The sequence below is a fragment of the Staurois parvus genome, unplaced genomic scaffold (assembly GCF_062004578.1).
Source record: "Staurois parvus isolate SC_StPar_1 unplaced genomic scaffold, SC_StPar_1.0 ptg000011l, whole genome shotgun sequence".
NCBI classification, from domain to species: domain Eukaryota; kingdom Metazoa; phylum Chordata; class Amphibia; order Anura; family Ranidae; genus Staurois; species Staurois parvus.
In genome coordinates, this window is record NW_028317807.1 from 19,803,385 (window position 1) to 19,821,164 (window position 17,780).

General features: G+C 41.3%; 1 protein-coding gene across 1 annotated transcript in view; it reads left to right on the forward strand.

Annotated features, from left to right (window-relative positions):
- Nucleotides 1–17,780, forward strand: part of PIKFYVE (phosphoinositide kinase, FYVE-type zinc finger containing) — a 249,768-nt gene that overhangs the window by 176,606 nt on the left and 55,382 nt on the right. Inside the window, exons 37-38 of the mRNA XM_089671594.1 lie at nucleotides 4,257–4,433; nucleotides 15,404–15,507. Of these exons, the coding sequence (XP_089527720.1) occupies nucleotides 4,257–4,433; nucleotides 15,404–15,507 (281 nt within the window). The remainder of the gene's footprint in view (nucleotides 1–4,256; nucleotides 4,434–15,403; nucleotides 15,508–17,780) is intronic.

Sequence of the window (17,780 nt, forward strand, 5' to 3'; positions counted from 1 at the left end):
TATATATATACATATATATATATATATATATATATCTATATATATATATATATATATATATATATATATCATAGTTTGTAGACTCTATACGTTCACACAGATTACACTGATTTCGGGTTATATTTTCAAAGAAATGTAGCATACTACAAAGCACTAAATTTTATGAATGAAGGTTTGCCTTCAAAATTTATAACACACTAAGAAAAATGTGTTTTTTTGTTGTTTTTTTTCTTTATTATTTCATTTGGGTACCATGTTGCATGACCAAGCAATTGCCAGTTAAAGTAGTGCAGTGCTTTATAGCAAAAAATGCCCTGGTCATGAAGGGGGTCAAACCTTCCGCAGGTAAAGTGGTTTAACCACTTGCCTACTGGGCACTTATACCCCTTTCCTGCCCAGGCCAATTTTCAGCTTTCAGCGCTGTTGCACATTGAATGACAAATGCTCGATCATGCAACACTGTACCCCTATGAAATTGTTATTTTTTCACACAAATAGAGCTTTCTTTTCTTGTTTAATTGCCACTGGGTGTTTTTATTTTTTGCGCTATAAACAAAAAAAGAGCAAAAAATTTGAATAGATTGAATATAATAAAATTTTGCAAACAAGTAATTTTTCTCCTTCACTGATGTGCGTTGATGGGTCAGCACTGATGGGGCAGCACTGATGGGTACTAAGGAGGTGGCTCAGATAGGCGGCACTGGTGAGCTGGCACTGCTGGGCACTGATGATCAGTGCCGATCCCTTCGTTGACAATTGCCGGTTCTCGGCAGTACTTTCCTCACGCTGTGACAGCGTGTGGAAAGGGCAGCCAATAGCCGGCAACTGCATTTACCAGTGATCTGCTGTGTCATAGGACACAGCGACCACCGGCGACGCCAGGTGCATGCTGCTGGGGGCGCACAGGGGGCGTGTTCTTGAATGACATCCATGGACGTCATCCCAGAACCAGACAGCTGGCGCTGTAGCCGTCCTTGGGCTATAGCACGTTGGGAACTGGTTAAAGACCAATTCTACTCGTAGGGTATGTGTCATGGTACACATGGGGATAGCCAGGTGGAGGATAGAAATACCATACACTGTCCACAAGCCCTGGCCAGGGGAATGGATGTAAACTAGGGAAGCAGTTTCCTGGAAACCTGCACATGACAAGGCTGTGCTTGGCAATGCAGAAACCTCTTTTGGAATCAAATTTGTCCTGGAGCCCAGCTCTCTGTGTGACCTCTTCTTCATGAGGAGGCAGCCAAAGAAGAGGTAGCCACCTTTAAATGCATCTTGTTCCTGCTCCAAGGAGTGACAGCACACAGGGGGCCAGGCTCCAGAACGAGATCTATTCCAACAAGGTATTCCAACAAGGTTTTCAATGCAAGCTTCCCAGAATTTGCTTCCCCAATTTACATCCATGCTCCTGGCCATGGACTTAAAACCCCTTCAACAAATACCTTCAGATTACAGAATTTTGCATGGAATCTGTAAGGTTGGTAACTACCTCTATGAAACAAGGGGAATACATGGCCTCGGTAAACATCTTAGATGCCTATGTTCGTGTTCCCATTTATCCACCTCATCAGTGCTTTCTGTGTTTTACAGTGGCAGGCAATCAATTCCAGTTTGTCACATTGCCATTTGGCCTATCCTCTGCTCGCGGGGTTTTTTTTTTTTTGCCTTTCTCACTTTCTCAGAACTTGCGCATCCAGGTCACAGTCTGTTTAAACAACCTTCTCCTGATGGACTCATTACTCATCCAGCTGTCAACAAGCATCCACAAAAAAATTCAAATGCTCCAGGCTTTTAGTTGGTTGATCGATTTTAAAAAATATGCTTTGCAGCCTTCTCTTCAGCTGGAATATTTAGGTCTGGTCCTGGACACATCCCAGGCAAAGGTTTTCTTTCCAAAAAAGAAAGTTCTTTCTCTGAATTGAATTGAGGTCAAAGCAACATTCTGAAATGAGATTCTGAGTATTCTAGGCCTCGTGGTACCCTCCTTTTTGAGGCTGTGCCATTTACCCAATTTAATTTAAGAATTCTCCAACACAGCATCCTGTTGATCTGGATCAGGCATCCTTCTTCTTTCGACCTACAGATGCTCCTGTCCAGCCAAGCAAGGGACTCCCTATGTCTATGGATTTCAATTCCAGCCCTAACAATAGATAGGTCTTTCCTTCCCTATCACTGGAAAGTGATAACAGATGCCAGTCTTTCAGGTTGGGGAGGAGTGTTCTAGCCCTTTCACAATCCAGGGTACATAGACCCCCCTTCTACAGCGACACCCAAATTGGGTGTAGTCAGCCAATGCTGTGTGTGTGTGTGTGTGTGTGTGTATATGTGTATAATATCTTCGGTTTTATTGCACATAGCATTTAAAGGGGTGGCACAACATATTTTTTTATTTTTTTTTTATTTATTTTGATTATCTTGTATTGTAGATATTTTTGAGTGCTCTCAATCTTTTGAAGTTTTTGATTACACATTTGTTTTTTTGCACTGAGAGCAGAGTTTAATTTGATTTTTGTCAACTTTTGTTTTTACAAATTTCTTATATTTGTAGCCAGGACCAAGGATCCTCTAGCCCTAGCTTCAAATGCTGTGATAATTCCCTGGTCTTGGTTCAGGCTAATCTACGCGATCTCTCCAGCTAGACTTCTGACTCCTCTGCTCAAAAAGAGCAAGCGAGGAAGACCGTGATTCTGATTGCACCAAACTGTTCCAGAAGAACCTGTTACAAAAACACTTGGCCTTCTAGCTGGCGATCCCTGGCCTCTTCATAACAGGCAAGATCTTCTATCTCAAGGCCAACTATTCCATCCTACCTCACAATCTCTCTGGTTTTAATGACATGGCTGTTGAGACCAAGGTCTTAACCACCTGCATACCGGGCACATTTACACTCTTCCTGCCCAGGCCAATTTTCAGCTTTCAGTGCTTTTATACTTTGAATGACAATTGCACACTCAAACAAAATCTTTATAATTTTTTTTAAAGACAGATAGAGATTTCTTTTGGTGGTATTTAATCACCACTGGGTTTTTTCTTAGATTGTTGTTAGATTTTGTAAATAAGTAATTTTTCTTCTTCACTGATGTGTGCTAATGAGGCTGCAGTGATGGGCACTGATGAGGGGTGGCACTGATAGGTGGCACTGACTGTGTAGATGTCCCCTGTGAGGAATGCCTATTACCGCCTCTCCTCCTCACGAGCTGTCAGCGGGAGAAGAAGACTGCCGATAACTGACTCTTCCTATTTACATGTGATCAACCGTGATTGGATACATCTGATCACATGACAGAGCTGACGTCATTGGCTCTTTACAGTGATTGGTGATCCACTGTGTCCCAGGGACACAGTGCACCACCGATCGCTACACGCCCCCGAGGGCACTCATGTGCACTTAGTGGGAGGACGTCATATGACGTCCTCCAAGAACGAGAGAACTGCTGCCCGCCCATCATTACCTTTTATATGGTGGGCGGGAGGTGGTTAAAGGAACAAGGGGTATCAGTGTTATGCCTAGTTTCATAGTTTGGCAAGGTTGCATAAAGACACGAGTCCATCCAGTTCAACCTGTGTGGATGTGTGTGTATCTTTGTATATAACACTTCCCACATCCTTGTGATCAATAAGATGCCCATCTAAACATTTTTTTTAAATTACTGACACTTCCCGCTGAAACCACTGATTGTGAAAGGGAGTGGATGAACCCCTTATGCTGTTTAAAGTTAAACTGCTTCCTTTCTTGATGAAAGCATGAAAAGTCACACAGGCACTTCAATCCCAGAGATTGCTCTATCTGCAAAGCATTGTAGCTTTTGATCAGTAGATTGTGGGTGCAATGCCTGACTCTTGCACTTTTTCCCTCTATCTTTCTGCTCTTACCTCTGTATGCGCTTTCACTTTGAAAGCTGAAGAAAGTGTTTAATGGACTACAAGCATGCTAATCCGCAACGGTCAGTGAAACTACAAGTCCATTTATCTTTAGTAAACAGTAGTTTATTCATTCACAGATCCCTCCAAAATGTGGCTGCAGATGTGGGAGAGTGGAACCCTCGCCTGCTGTCACAGGGAAGGGGGGGGGGGGGGTGGAGGGGTACTGAACGTGTTACACCAGTATTTAGGGTGTAACATGTTCGAAAGGTGAACTTCTCCTTTAATGGGTTTGTTTGGCTTTATGGATACCTTTTCTGGTTTGCAGTTTTCCGAGAAGGGTAAGAAAGCATTGCTGTGATTAGTAACTTTTTTATTTTTGGGTTTATTTTCAGAATTCTCAGATGCTAATGCAAAGTTCTATTGCCGTATTTATTATGCTGGAGAGTTTCACAGAATGCGCAAAGTAATCTTGGGAAGCAGCGAGGAAGATTTCATCCGCTCCCTTGCACATTGTGTGCCATGGCAAGCTAGAGGTGGCAAGTCGGGAGCTGCTTTCTATGCAACAGAAGGTGAGGATTTTAATATGTTGTATTTTATGTACTCCTAGACCTCGTTTAGATGTATGGATTGCTCTATAGAGGAATTCAGAAGAATGACACTAGCTATCATAGGGCTTTTGTCAACAGGCTTTAGTTCATGTAAGAATTCCTTCTCTCCGCATACAAGTAAAGCCGGCCATTAATAGTTCGAATCTCGGCCGGTTTAGCAAGCCAAGATTTGAACCATCTATGGGCAGGCTGGTTGTACCCAAATCAGTTGTTGTACGGATTTTTCATGTGATTTTTGGCTGCAGCTATGGCTGCTAGGAATAATCACTGTGTTCTCCCAGAAGGGACAGCTCCACGGAAGGAATTTTTCCATCAACAGTGACTGTGATTGCAGGAAAGAAAATCACATCATCTAGGTCTGGCTTTATTGGAAATGCAAAAGCAGCTTAGGTCATCTACAGGCCAAATACACCCGTCAATGAACTCTGAATGATCTCAAATGTGTCTCAAACTGATTTCAAATGCAAGCTGATTTCAGAATCGTCATCTGTTCCAGACTTCACAACTCCATGGTGATTAGATTATGTAAATAAGAATAGTGGTTTGACAAAATTTCACACATCCTACTATGTTCTTAGGCAACCAGCAATCTGTCCTAGTACATTCCATTGTGATGGGATGAAAGTTAGTCGGTTTTGGCTAGAAGTGCTGGGGTATATTCCTGACACTCGTTTGAATTGACTAGGCCACTTGGATGATCTGTGAAACAACTTCAATATTTAAGGACAAGTTCAGTTTAATGTGTCTAACTATCACTAGCTATGGTTACAAATTAAAAATGTTTTTGAAAAGAAATGCACTTAATTTTGCCTGCAGTGCATTGCACCCAGTATCAGTGGTTTGTGGGTACAATCTCAGGCTCCTGCAGGCACTGCCTACATCTCTGTGCCCTTACCTCTGTACAGGTCAGTTGCAGAGATGTAGAAAGTGTCAATGGACTAAGAGAGTGCTGATCAGTACTCTTGTAGTGCATTGAGAACTACAAACTGCTGTAATGGCAGATGGGACTTGTAGTTAATTTATTCACAAATCACTGTGCATGAATGACACGGCTGTGCGGCTGCAGATTGTGACAGTGGCTGGAGGGGGTTGATGGATCCTCAGCCCACTGTCTCAGGGAGGTGGGTTATGGTGGTGCAAAGCAGGTGTTTAGGAGCAGGTTACAAGTTACACCTTTAATTATGGGTTTACCTGTCCTTTTAAGCCTGGGAGCCCCTCACCATATGTATGTGAGAAATCTAAGCAACACATGCACACCATCCACAAAAATCCTGCCAGCCAGAGCCTTTATAACATATCGCCCAGGTTCCCTCTGATCCACCCAAAGTTTGCATCTCTCTGTGACAGGGAAAATCTAAGCAGGTAAGATACACACTCATTACACTGCAGCCTGGGTAACAGTTGGAGTTCAGAGTTAAAGTTAGTGAAACTTGAACTGTGTTTTGTGATTAGGCTTCCTCATTTTGGTGGACAGGGTTATATTGATGTGTAGTTGGTGCCAGGAGAGGACTAGAATTTAATTTTTTTTTTTGGGGGCGGAGCACCATACAGCCCCTGTTTAATTACTTATAAGTAATATCAAGAATTTACCTACCACTGTTGGAAGAATAAACTGTTGGACTGAGGGGAGTGGCCTGATCATGGTGCTGGGAGACTCCTAGGTGCAGGAGCTCCCGACGTCCGCCCACTATGAACTAGCTGTCTGGGGCCTGATCCCTTCTATCCACCCTGCAAGCTTACCTACCTGGCTGCTGGCTCCTGGTTGGTGTGGTGCGATGCCCCCCCGCGCTGGTCATGAGGCGGCGTTGAGCCCCACTGGAGGGACCGGGAGGCTTGGATCCCGGAGCCCTTGGAGCGATTGGCGCCGGCTGACGGGGGAACATCCCGGAGATCAGGAGGCCCTGGGAGAGGAGGAGGGGTCCGAGTGAAGAGGGACCTCAGTGGAGACTGCCAGTGCAGGGGTGCACTGGCAGGTTAAATAGACTGTACACTGCGGGGATCCGGAGGTCGGGAGATATGGCAGATGCAGGAAGTATCTGGATACAGGTTACCCTGAGCTCCTGTCAAGATCATCTCCTCTCAAGTGATACTATAAGTTGAGATATAAGACCCCAATGGAGGCAGAAGAGAGCACAGCACAGAGACAGAAGGGATGGGGAGTTGCCGTGGGCAACGGCAAGAAATTTTAAAGCTTTTAATGCTCTCTGTTGCCAAGTAAATGTATATCTGAGATGTGGGGCTGGACGGTTTGAAGAGCAGGAGCCAAACATTGAGGTTCATAACGTATGCACTATTAATGTCATTCGGGACTGTAAAAGCTACTGGAGACTGGCTCCCCTGGAGGTGTGAGAATATTGCACTTTGAACTCTGAGTAGACTATCTGCAATTAAGTGTAGTTAAAATGAGCAATAGACCCACTAAAGGTGGGGGAGGAAAAACCCCACAATTCTGCTCAAATACTAGCACAATAAAGAAATACTTGCCAGCACTGGCAAAAATCCCAGAGACACAAAGTCCGGAGAAACAGGAAGGAGGAAAAAAATCATGATGGGGATCAGTCTAGATTGTCATTTGGAGCACGTGAAGAGAATCAGACTAATGAATTTATGAATATTGACAGTGTAAACTATCAAAACCCCTCTGGACAACAGGGAGCCATATCACTAATCCACAAACAGATGGAGGAAATGTTTGCAAAAACTGAACTTTTTATGAAAAAGGAAATGGCGGTTATCCATAAGGATCTTGGACGAATATTATCAAGGGTGGAAGAAGAGGAGGATAGAATGGAGACACAGGCTCAGCAGATATGTAATCTGGAAACACAGTTGGAGGAGATGCGAAGGGAACAGAGAAAGCTGTCATACAAATTGGAAGACCAAGAAAATGGAGAGAGAAGAAATAATCTGAGGATCAGGGGCCTCCCTGAGCATGCACAAGAAGAGGACCTCCGGGAAAAAGTAAAGAAAGTGTTCAATCCATTGACAGGTAGATTAGTCACAGATCCTTTTGAGGATCGAGAGAATTCATAGATTAAGATGCCCACCAGGAATAACATCAGATACCCCTAGAGATGTGATTGTCCGATTCCATGACTTTGAGGACAGAGAAACCATATGGAAAAATCTGCGGGAGACCCCAGAGTTAAAATATGGAGAAACAATTCTACAAATCTTTGTAGATATTTCTTCTGAGACATTAGCTAGAAGAAGGTTGTTGATACCCTTATTGGACCAGATGAAGGAAAGAATAATTCAATATAACTGGGGATTCCTGGTGCTTCTGATCAGGTGGAAAGATGGGAATTCGACAAGGTTAAGCTTCCCAGAGTGACTTCTGTGAAAAATTAGAACTGCAGAGAGTGGAAATTGCGGGGTGGATGGAGGGGTCAAATGAAAATTAAAGGCTAAGGTCAAAAAAAGAGCAGCCAGTGAATAAAAAAAGAAAATAGATTGAGTAGGAAGGGAAGGATGGGGGGTTAGCGAGAGAGAGCTAGGGGGTTCCTGGGGATGTATTGTTGTCCCCTTCCTTTTTTTATTTTCTTCTTCTTCTTCTCCCTCACTCCCCCTCCCCTCCTCTCATGTGTTTTTCAGCAGGTTTTAGAGGAAGAGAAGTTGGTGAGGTGTTGGGAGGCCAAATAAAATTCCAAATACTAAAGCCCCATGTCAAGAGCGGGGGGGGGGGGGGGCAGGAGTGGGTGTCCATGTTCAGAGTTTTACTCCAATTTAAGAATCGCTAGTGGGGGATTCCCATGGCAGATTCCAGGGCAATTTTATAGTTCAAGGGTTTTTTTTAGTAATTTTAGGTAAGGGAGGGGGTGGGAGGGAGGGGATGTGGAAGAGTTGGGATGGGAGGAAGGTCCATGAGACAGGTAGTCTATACCGTTTTCCCTTTGAATAAGAGAGAGAGCAGAAATATTAGACAGCTATGAGCCCGATTAACGTAATGACATACAATGTAAAAGGTTTCAATTCTCCCACTAAAAGACATAAGATACTCGGAAGCTCTCCGCAGATGTAGTGTTCTTACAAGAGGCACATGTATCATATGATACTAATGTTAAATTATACTCCATTTACTACCCAACTTGGTATTATGCGGATTCACCAATAAGGAGGGCTAAAGGAGTAGCGATCGGGTTCTCAAAAAATGTGGGTTTTGATGTGGAGGAGAGATTGGTGGACCCAGAGGGATGGTTTCTATGTTTAAGAGGGAAAATGCGAGGACAAAGTTATACATTGGTTAATGTTTATTGCCCGAATCAAAATCCAGAAGTATTTCTGTATGGAGTGTTGGCGAAAGTTACGGCATTTAAGAGGGGGACTCTGGTCCTGGCAGGAGATTTTAATAATTGTCTTGATCCATGGATGAATACATCTTCGATTTGCGCAGAGAGGAGGAGATAAAGTAAGAGTTGAAAAAGAGGTTACTTCATAGTCCGCTAAAGGAGGTATGGAGGGTGAAACACCCCAGAGAAAGAGACTATACCTTCTTCTCCATGGTGCATAGATTGTAATCACGATTGACAATATTATGATCAAGCATGGACAATTGGATTCATTTGTTAAAGCTAACATTAAAGTCATGTCTATCTCAGATCATGCTCTTGTCATGGTGAGATTAAAGGTAGGACAAGCAGGGGATAAAAGGACAACGTGGAGACTGAATGAGATGCTTTTACAAGACCCCGACGTAAAGAGGAGGTTGAGGGTGGAAATAGAGCAATTTTTTCTGTTGAATGAAACTGAGGAAGTCTCGGTGGCCACCATTTGGGAAGCACATAAGGCGTATGTGAAGGGAATCTTCATAGCCGCAGGAACTAAATGAAAGATCAGGAGAGAAAAATAAAGGAGTTGACAGAGGAGTTGTATTGGTTAGAACAGGCAGAGACAGGATGCAGAGGTCCATTCGGAGATCATACTTAAGAGAAGAGTTAAAAGACTTACTGGAACAGGAATCAAGGAAGATCTTTTATAGGGTCTCAAAGGAAAGATATCAGTGGGGGAATAAGCCAGGAAAATATTTGATGAAAAGACTTAAGGAGAAGAAATTGAAACATATTGAAAAAGTTAAAGATGAAAAAGAACTGGTATACTCCACCACTGATATCACTGAAATGTTTAAAAAATTTTATAGTAGGTTGTATGATGTAAAACCTAGTAACCTGAAAGCTCCAGAGGAAAAAAAAAAAGGGGGAATTGGCAGGAATTTGCAAAGGCAGCAGACCTGCCAAAAATATCAAAAGAAAAAATAATAGCGTTAGAACTAGCGATCTCCCAGGAGGAAATTAAAGAAGAATACAGCAGGAGGGAAAACTCCAGGACCCGATTGGTATACGGTTGGGTATTATAAGAAGTTTGGAGACTTGTTGGCCCCTAAATTTTGTACATATGTGAACGCCTTAGGAGAGGGATTGGGAATAAGAGCAGAATCGCTGAAAGCGTTTATAACGATTATCCTAAACAAAAGGAAAGGATAGTTCACAATGCGCTAACTAATAGACCTATATCATTACTAAACACAGATACAAAACTGTTTGCAAAGGTTCTAGCCACGAAGTTAAGAGCTGATGCCGGAATGGATACATTTGGATCAGGTGGGGTTTGTCCCAGGAAGGGAAGGGACGGACAATGGCTTGAGAACATGGCTTCTTTTACAGAAGGCAAAGAGAGAAAAGTTACCAACAATTCTATTGTTCATCAGTGCCGAGAAAGCTTTTGACAGGGTAGAAGGTAAATACTCTAGAGGCCTTGGGAATAGGGACCAGGATGATGAGTTGGATAAAGGAGCTCTATAATGGTCCATCCCCTTTTCCCCGTTACTATTTGTAATATCCATGGAACCTTTTCTGGCAATGGTAAGGAAGCGTGTAGATATAAGAGGGATTAAGATAGGTGAGACAGAGCATAAGGTAGCTGCATATGCTGTTATGATGTTTTACATTGTGAATTCCAGGTTAACTTTGCCTAACCTAATGGGACTACTAAAAGAGTATGGAGAGCTCTCAAACTTGAAAATAAATCCCTCAAAGTCAGAGATCTTGAACATTACTGTTTCAAAGAATGTGATGCAGACTTTACAAAAAGACTTCCCATTTTCATGGCGGGAGAAGGAATTCGGTTACCTAGGCGTAAAGTTGACTCCTTCTATAAATATATATAGGGTATACTATATAATAAATGAAATAAAGGATGAGCTGAGAAGACTTTTTCAAGGGGAAGGGTCTCTTGGTTTGGTCGTATAAATTTGGTTAAGATGGTGATAGTCCCAGATATTTTATATAAATTTCACATGCTCCCAGTCCATGTCCCAGGGTCCTTTGGGATAATCAAAAAATTAATATTAAATATATATGGGCTAATAAGAAACTAAGAATTAGGTATGAAGTTCTGTGTAATAAGATGAGGATTAAACCTGCCCAATATTAAGAATTATTACACTGTGGTGATATTGTCACTAATTGTAGATTGGACATATAAATCACAGGGGAAGAGTTTGGTTAAAATAGAAAGTATATTAAGTAACATGTTTAGAAAGGATTTTTTTGGATACCATGAAAGTATCACACTTTGGATGAGACTAGTAGTACATTGACACAGGAGGTATTAAGAGTATGGGATAGAATGCACAACCAAATAGATTTGAAGTATAATTCACTGTTGATTCCCCTGGTGGGTACTGAGTTTTTCCCGCCGGGGAAGGACACTATTTCTGGGAAATGTTTAAAGATGTAGATGCACGTTTGGGGGATATAGTGGCTGAAGTGAAGTTGGGCACTTTTCAAGACTTTATTTGTGGTGTTCGATTAATTGAGATACTATCAATTAAGACACTTTGTTGCGAAGTTGCCTCAACCACTGAGGTTGATGGAGGACATGCTCCCATTTGAAAAGATGTTGGGCCCCAGTACGGCGCAAAAACATGTTGCTTCTGGGATATATAAGATTCTTGTCCAATTGGGGGGGGGGGGGGGGCTGGTCCTCTGCTGTTCTTGGAGAAATGGGAAAGGGAACTGGGAACAAAAATGAATGAATCACAGGAAAATATAATGTTTAAATTAATACACGGGGTGGTTAGCATGAATACGGTTGAAATTAATTATGAATGTTTAATGAGGTGGTATTTGACACTGAGTGTTGTACATAAACAAGAAGCAGAGGTTTCACCATTATGTTGGAGGGGATATGGATCAAAGGGGACAATGGCACATATATGGTGGGAATGTCCAAAAATACAGGGGGTTTTGGCAAGATTTAATCTAGTTCATACAGGATATATCGGGGAGAACTATACAGAAGGGTCAATGGGTTTTTGTTTTATAGGACAGAAGAACCAGTGAAGCAGTATAAAAACAGTTTATTATGCCATCTAATTAGTGCAACCAAGGGGCTTATTCCTAAGTTCTGGCAAGTACAGGAGCAGCCAACAATGAGGGACTGGTTAGACAGGGTGGAATACTGTATATAAATAAGATGGAGGAGTTATACCTTTTTATAGATGAAGGTTGTATGGGAAAATTTAGAAAGGAATGGGGAAGATGGTCTGATTTTAAGACCTCTGGAAAATATATGGAAGCAGTAGGAGGCCCAAGGATCAGACTTGAGGTAGGAGAATAAAAGGATTGCTTTGTAAGGCAGTAGCGAAAATAGAAGGGAAAAGAAAGGTTGGAAGGAAAGACAGAATAGTGGAAAAAAAGGGAGAAGGATTGAAAAGAAAGATCATAGGTATAGAATGGAAAGTTGGAAAGAGAAGGGAAGAGTTTTCTATGGACCCGGGTAAATTGTAAGGGGGGAGGTGTGGATGACAAAACTTATTTCTGTGTTTTTGTAATGAAAAAGAAAAAAGTTTAATAAAAGATTTAAATAAAAAACAAGCTGCTGGACTGATATCTGTTCCTGAACAGGTTGCTCATCCCTGGGAGTTTTGTATCAGCTATCCCCAGCTCTCATATGGCAGAGGACTTGGGCATTTATTAAAAATTCTACTATTTAACGGTGCAGGTGCTCCACAATTGAACCGAAAGACTCTGGCAGACTTAGTGCAGCTGCTTGTACAGTGTTCTGCCAAAAAGGCCATAGGTGCTCCTAATAACTCCTTAACCATCCATATTGCTCATTTTCTGTTCAAGAGTACTGCCTTTCTGGTAACATTCGAATGCTGAGAGAAGGCTGCCCTGACACAGTAGGTAGGACTGGTAGCCACCTTGCTAACAGATGAGTCACAGAAAACCTAGCATATGTAGTGTATAAGTGCTGTGGCTTATGGCAAGGTCAAGCAGGAAATACTAACATGGCTGGGTGTTACCTGTTTACCCAAATTGGCTTAGCAGCTGGTCCTACCACGTTGAGAAATATGAACAGTCACAGATATTTGTCCTTATTAACTTGACCTTGTCTGAGATGCAGGTAGTTGAGTGGGTAATCGTGGATCACTGTTTTAGGACTACCTAATGCCCACCAGAAATGGGTGAGCCAAGGGGACCCCAAGTTGTTTGATCAACTCGTGAAGCTCTTTGACAGGCACTTCACAGCTGAGTACTTGATTATCTCCCCTGCAAGCTCACAAACTTTTCACCCAAAACCACAACCTCCGCCGGCAACCGGTACGACTGTTCCCGGGGAAGTGAATGGGATGTGGGGGAGACAGGGGAGAACTTCTGGTGTGATGCCTGGAGAATGGCATTTTAAACCAGGGAAGATAGTGCCCATCAGCAGAGCTAACTTTGGCGCATAGTTGCAAACTCTCTATTGACTAATGAGCCTGTGCAGTGAGACATTTCTTTCATTGATAGACAGAAGACCGTATTTGTCACTGCCATGCTCTGCAGTGTTGGTGATTGGGAAAGCATGTGTCCAATATTTAAATGACAAACATGTTGCTGCTTTGCTGGATTTGGGTAGCTTGGTTAATCTGGTGAAGACCAAGGTGATTGTCACTGTGGACTTCCGGGCTAGAAGCATACTGCAGTCTGTATACATAGTGATACTGAAAAGTATCCTATAGAAACCATGAAGTTTGGAATGGCACCTAGTACTGTGACCCATTTGGTTTGAGTTGTGCTGCACTTGTTGCATGATGGAAATTCTGGGTCCATACAGACCTAGTAACAGTATCTTAGAATCTCTTGCATGCACAGAAAATTTGGATTTGGAGGATTCCACTTAGGAGCCCCCAGTTTTAACTTTGTCTTCTGGCACAAGCTGTGTAGACACCTGAAAAGATGGAGTACACCCCAGTATCCTTGTGAGGACCCTCCGATTCTTGAAAAAAAAAACAAAAAACGGCCAGACTTCAGTTGTACATTACAATGTACGTCTGGAGTGTGTTTTAACCTTAAGCCCTACTGAATTCCTGAAGCAAGGAGGAAAGACATATGTGAGGGAGTGAAGGAAGTGCTTGAGTTAGGTCCAATAGTGACTTGTCCAGTCACTTCTAGTCTATTCTAGTCCCAGAACCACGTAGTAGTTTGAGGTTCTGTAACTACTTTAGGAAGCTCAATTCAGTGACAAAATTAGACAACTATCCCATGCCCCATTTGCAGATTTCCCTGAAAAGGTCAAGGAAAAGATTGCATTTTTAGCCCCCCGAAAAGGTCAAGGAAAAAATTGCATTTTTAGCCCCTGTGGAATATTTTCAATGAAACAAAAGATGTTTTCTGCATTACAGAATGCCTCCGCCAGTTCTAGAGGGTCATTGCCAGAACCCTGAGACCCCACCAGCAGTATGCTGCAGTGTACCTGGACAATACAGTGATGCATAGCACTAACGCTGAACATCATTTGCTCCATGTTCAAGATTTAGAGATGCTGTTTGTAAAGTGGGTCTCACTGCAGATCCCAAAAAGTTTGCCATTTGGTTTAGAGAAAGATAATTACTTGGGCTACACTATAGGTTGTGGAGTCCTAAAACTGCAGATAAACAAAAAATAAGCCATCCAATAATGTTCACAAACCAGCAATAGATTACAGTTTTCCTTGGTATAACTGATTACTATGGAAGATTCATCCCAAACTTTGCACTCTTGTAGCCTCATTGACTGACCTTGCCAAAGAAAAAACTTATGGTGAAATGGGCCCCAGAAGCAGGCAGAATATTTTTGTTTTCAAGAGGTCTGTTTGTGCAAAGCTAGTTCTGAACTCTCCACATTTTTCAGGGACTTTGTAGTTCACACAGATTTGAATTGGGTCTGGAGATGGTGTTGCCACAGGCGCAGGAGGAGTCTGAAACTAACTGTTTAACAGTAAAAATATAGGCCTGGTGCAAAAATTGGAAATGCAAATGCCCTGTCATGGGTACATTCCAGTGTGGCAGGTGTTCCAACCTTAGGGTTGAAACAAGTGGAGAGGGTATGTGACAAAGTTGCTTGGAGAGAACCAGTTTGGAGGTTACATTCTGCACAGATTCTCGTCATCCACTTTCTGGACCCTCTGATCCCAGTTTTCCATCTCTCCCTGACAGGAAATATCTAAGCAGGGTGTCATTCACCGTGCAGGACAGACAGTTTCTAAAGAAATTGAGAGAGAATTTTTACACAATAAATCGTGTTAATATTCATTTCAGTTATCCAATTGTGCAGGGAAAATAGGAAAAAGATTTGCTTTTTCTCATCTCTTTAGTATGAGTCTCAATAACTGTGTGATATGAGGGTATGAATGCTTTATTGCATGTATTTATATAGCTCTTGTCCTTATGCAGATATACACATGCAACATCTGCCTGTTTGTATAAACAATATTTGCTTGTGTCAGTGGGTTTGAGCTACGCAAATCTTAGTGAATGAGATTTTGAGATTGCGGGTTAGAAAGAGTTGATAGTCATTGAGCTATTTGTATTGTGCTTTATGTAATAAGAGAAACAAATAGGGTTAAAAATAGTATTGTTTCCATTTTTTCATTGTGCATTGTTCATCTCTGACCTTGCTCTCCTGCAGATGATCGATTTATTTTGAAACAGATGCCTCGTCTGGAAGTGCAGTCTTTCCTCGATTTTGCTCCACACTACTTTACTTACATCACAAACGCTGTTCAAATGAAGGTAAATGCAAATTAATGACATCTACTCCAGTATATTGTCATCCCTTGTGTAAAAGGGAGAAATTCAATAAGCAGTGGGTCCACATAATTTTAGCTTTAGCATATTGGTAAACAAAGTCCATATAACATATATTAAGCCCTTGCTGCCTCACTACAGTACATTTACTGAAATGTAATGGGAATACAGAAAGACACAGATGCAATCAGAAATCCACAAGACTCAGCCAGCCAGCCCACACCAGGGCAGATGCAAAAAGGTCAGCAAAAAATGGAGCAGAACTGAGGCTTAAACTGGAGGCTTAAATAGGAAGATCACTTCACATCTGAGCCAACAGCTATTTTTTTTTATTAAGGTGTGTCCTGGTTACCTCTGATCAGATCCGTCAAGAGGACTGAGTGTAGGGAGCTGTCACAGATTGGAGTAATACTGCGAGATTGTTTTTACCAGAGTTCTGTTGAGTGCATAGAGGTGAAGGTTTACACAGGAAGAGGTGTCGCAACCGGATTTGTCACTGGTTCATACATCTATAAAAGATATTGGACTTTTTTCTGTTACATAAATGGTTTACCTGTTTGTTTGGCACTTAACACTTTTTACTTGATTTGGTGTTCATTTATATATGCATGTTATATATGCAAGACATTAAGCACTTAATGCCTGTTGTCTGAGTATGTTCATTTCACTGGATTATTTACATTCATTTTTGGAACATGATTTTATAGAAATTGTTGTTTTTGTGTTATTTGTGTTTATTTAGTATTGGGTTGGTCACCTTTTATAGTACTAACAGCTCTCTAGTCTCCAAGCACTCTCTACACCCCTCTTTTTGTATACTTAATCTATTTGTGCATTAGAGATATGGCACTATACACTTTGTAGGTGTTATTAGATAGGACTGTCTTTACTATTATGTGAAATTAGATCATCTTTAATATTACGACTGACTATCAATTTTAGGACCTATTCATGCAAAATTCCAGAAAATATGAAAGGAACCACAATACTTCCTTTCCTGTCTTTCTCAGCATTTTCTGAAGTCCTAATAAGAACGTACTTTTGCTAGTGCAGAGAAGAGGTAACATGTTTTTTTTTTGTTTTTGTTTTTGTTTTTTTTTTCCACAACAACATATTATAAATAAGTGTTTAATACCAAAATGAAGTATATACATTATGATGAGAACATGTCATTCTAACTGGTTATTTCATAGCTGCCATGGTGACCGTTATGTGCTAGTTACTGTGGCTGCAGAGAATGATGTAGTTTGGTGCCTGGTTAGCCTGATGTTTTTTATTAGCATAGAAAATCAGTTCTCTAGAGGATTTCTGTTCAGATATCTTACAGTATATCTGTATGTTCATGAATAGTAGGTTTTTGCATTACATTATATTTCTGTAATGCTGTTAACACACTTTGTTATTCTTGTAGGTCAAATAAAGACAGCGGACACATCTCCGTAGTGGCCTTTGTATATTTAAATTATGATTCATAATTTAATTTGGTTTTCATTTTGTGTGCAAAGGTTGTTTGCAGTATTGACAGAATAGCAATGATTATGATGAAGTCTCAGAAAGCCCTTTGTGTTTCTTTTGTGGCCGGATTCCCTCTGCTGCTTTATTTTCATTTTTAAATATGGTTTGTTTTGTTAAATATTGTTTAGTATTAACATATAAACCCAGGGCACTTTGATAGAAACTTACTGTAAGAAAATTAGGGGATGACTTGCTCTCCTTTTACAACTCCTTATTTGGGCTTCAAATTACTATTTCCAGAAGTGAATTGCTGGAGATGAAGTGGACAGCTATTGATCTTAGTCAAACATTCTACAAAAAGTACACTGTAGGTTTAGGGAGTTATTTGGTACTGAAGATGTATGTGCAGATTGAGCGCATGCATTTGAGTGCAGATTTATTTTTAAAGGTTTTGCAGAAAGAGGTTGGTAAACCTGTCCTTTGTGGTTTAATGAGGTCAGCTCCACTTATTCTAATACTAGTCAAGTTTCTTGTCTGTGACAGTGAGTACTATGATCTTTCTTTCTCTCCACCCCCAGTTTTGGGCTGCAAGTTATATCCGCACCTCTGTCTTGTGAGCCTAAAAACACAAGTTTGTAACATAAATCCTCCACCCTATTTCCTTAGATGCATCACTCCCTTTCCATTTAATGAGCAGTACTTTTTGAGTCACTGACCTGGAACATGTAAATTAAGAATTCTGATTGAAGTATTTCTTGCTAGTTGTTTGTCAATGACATAGAAAGTATTACTGTCTCTCTCAG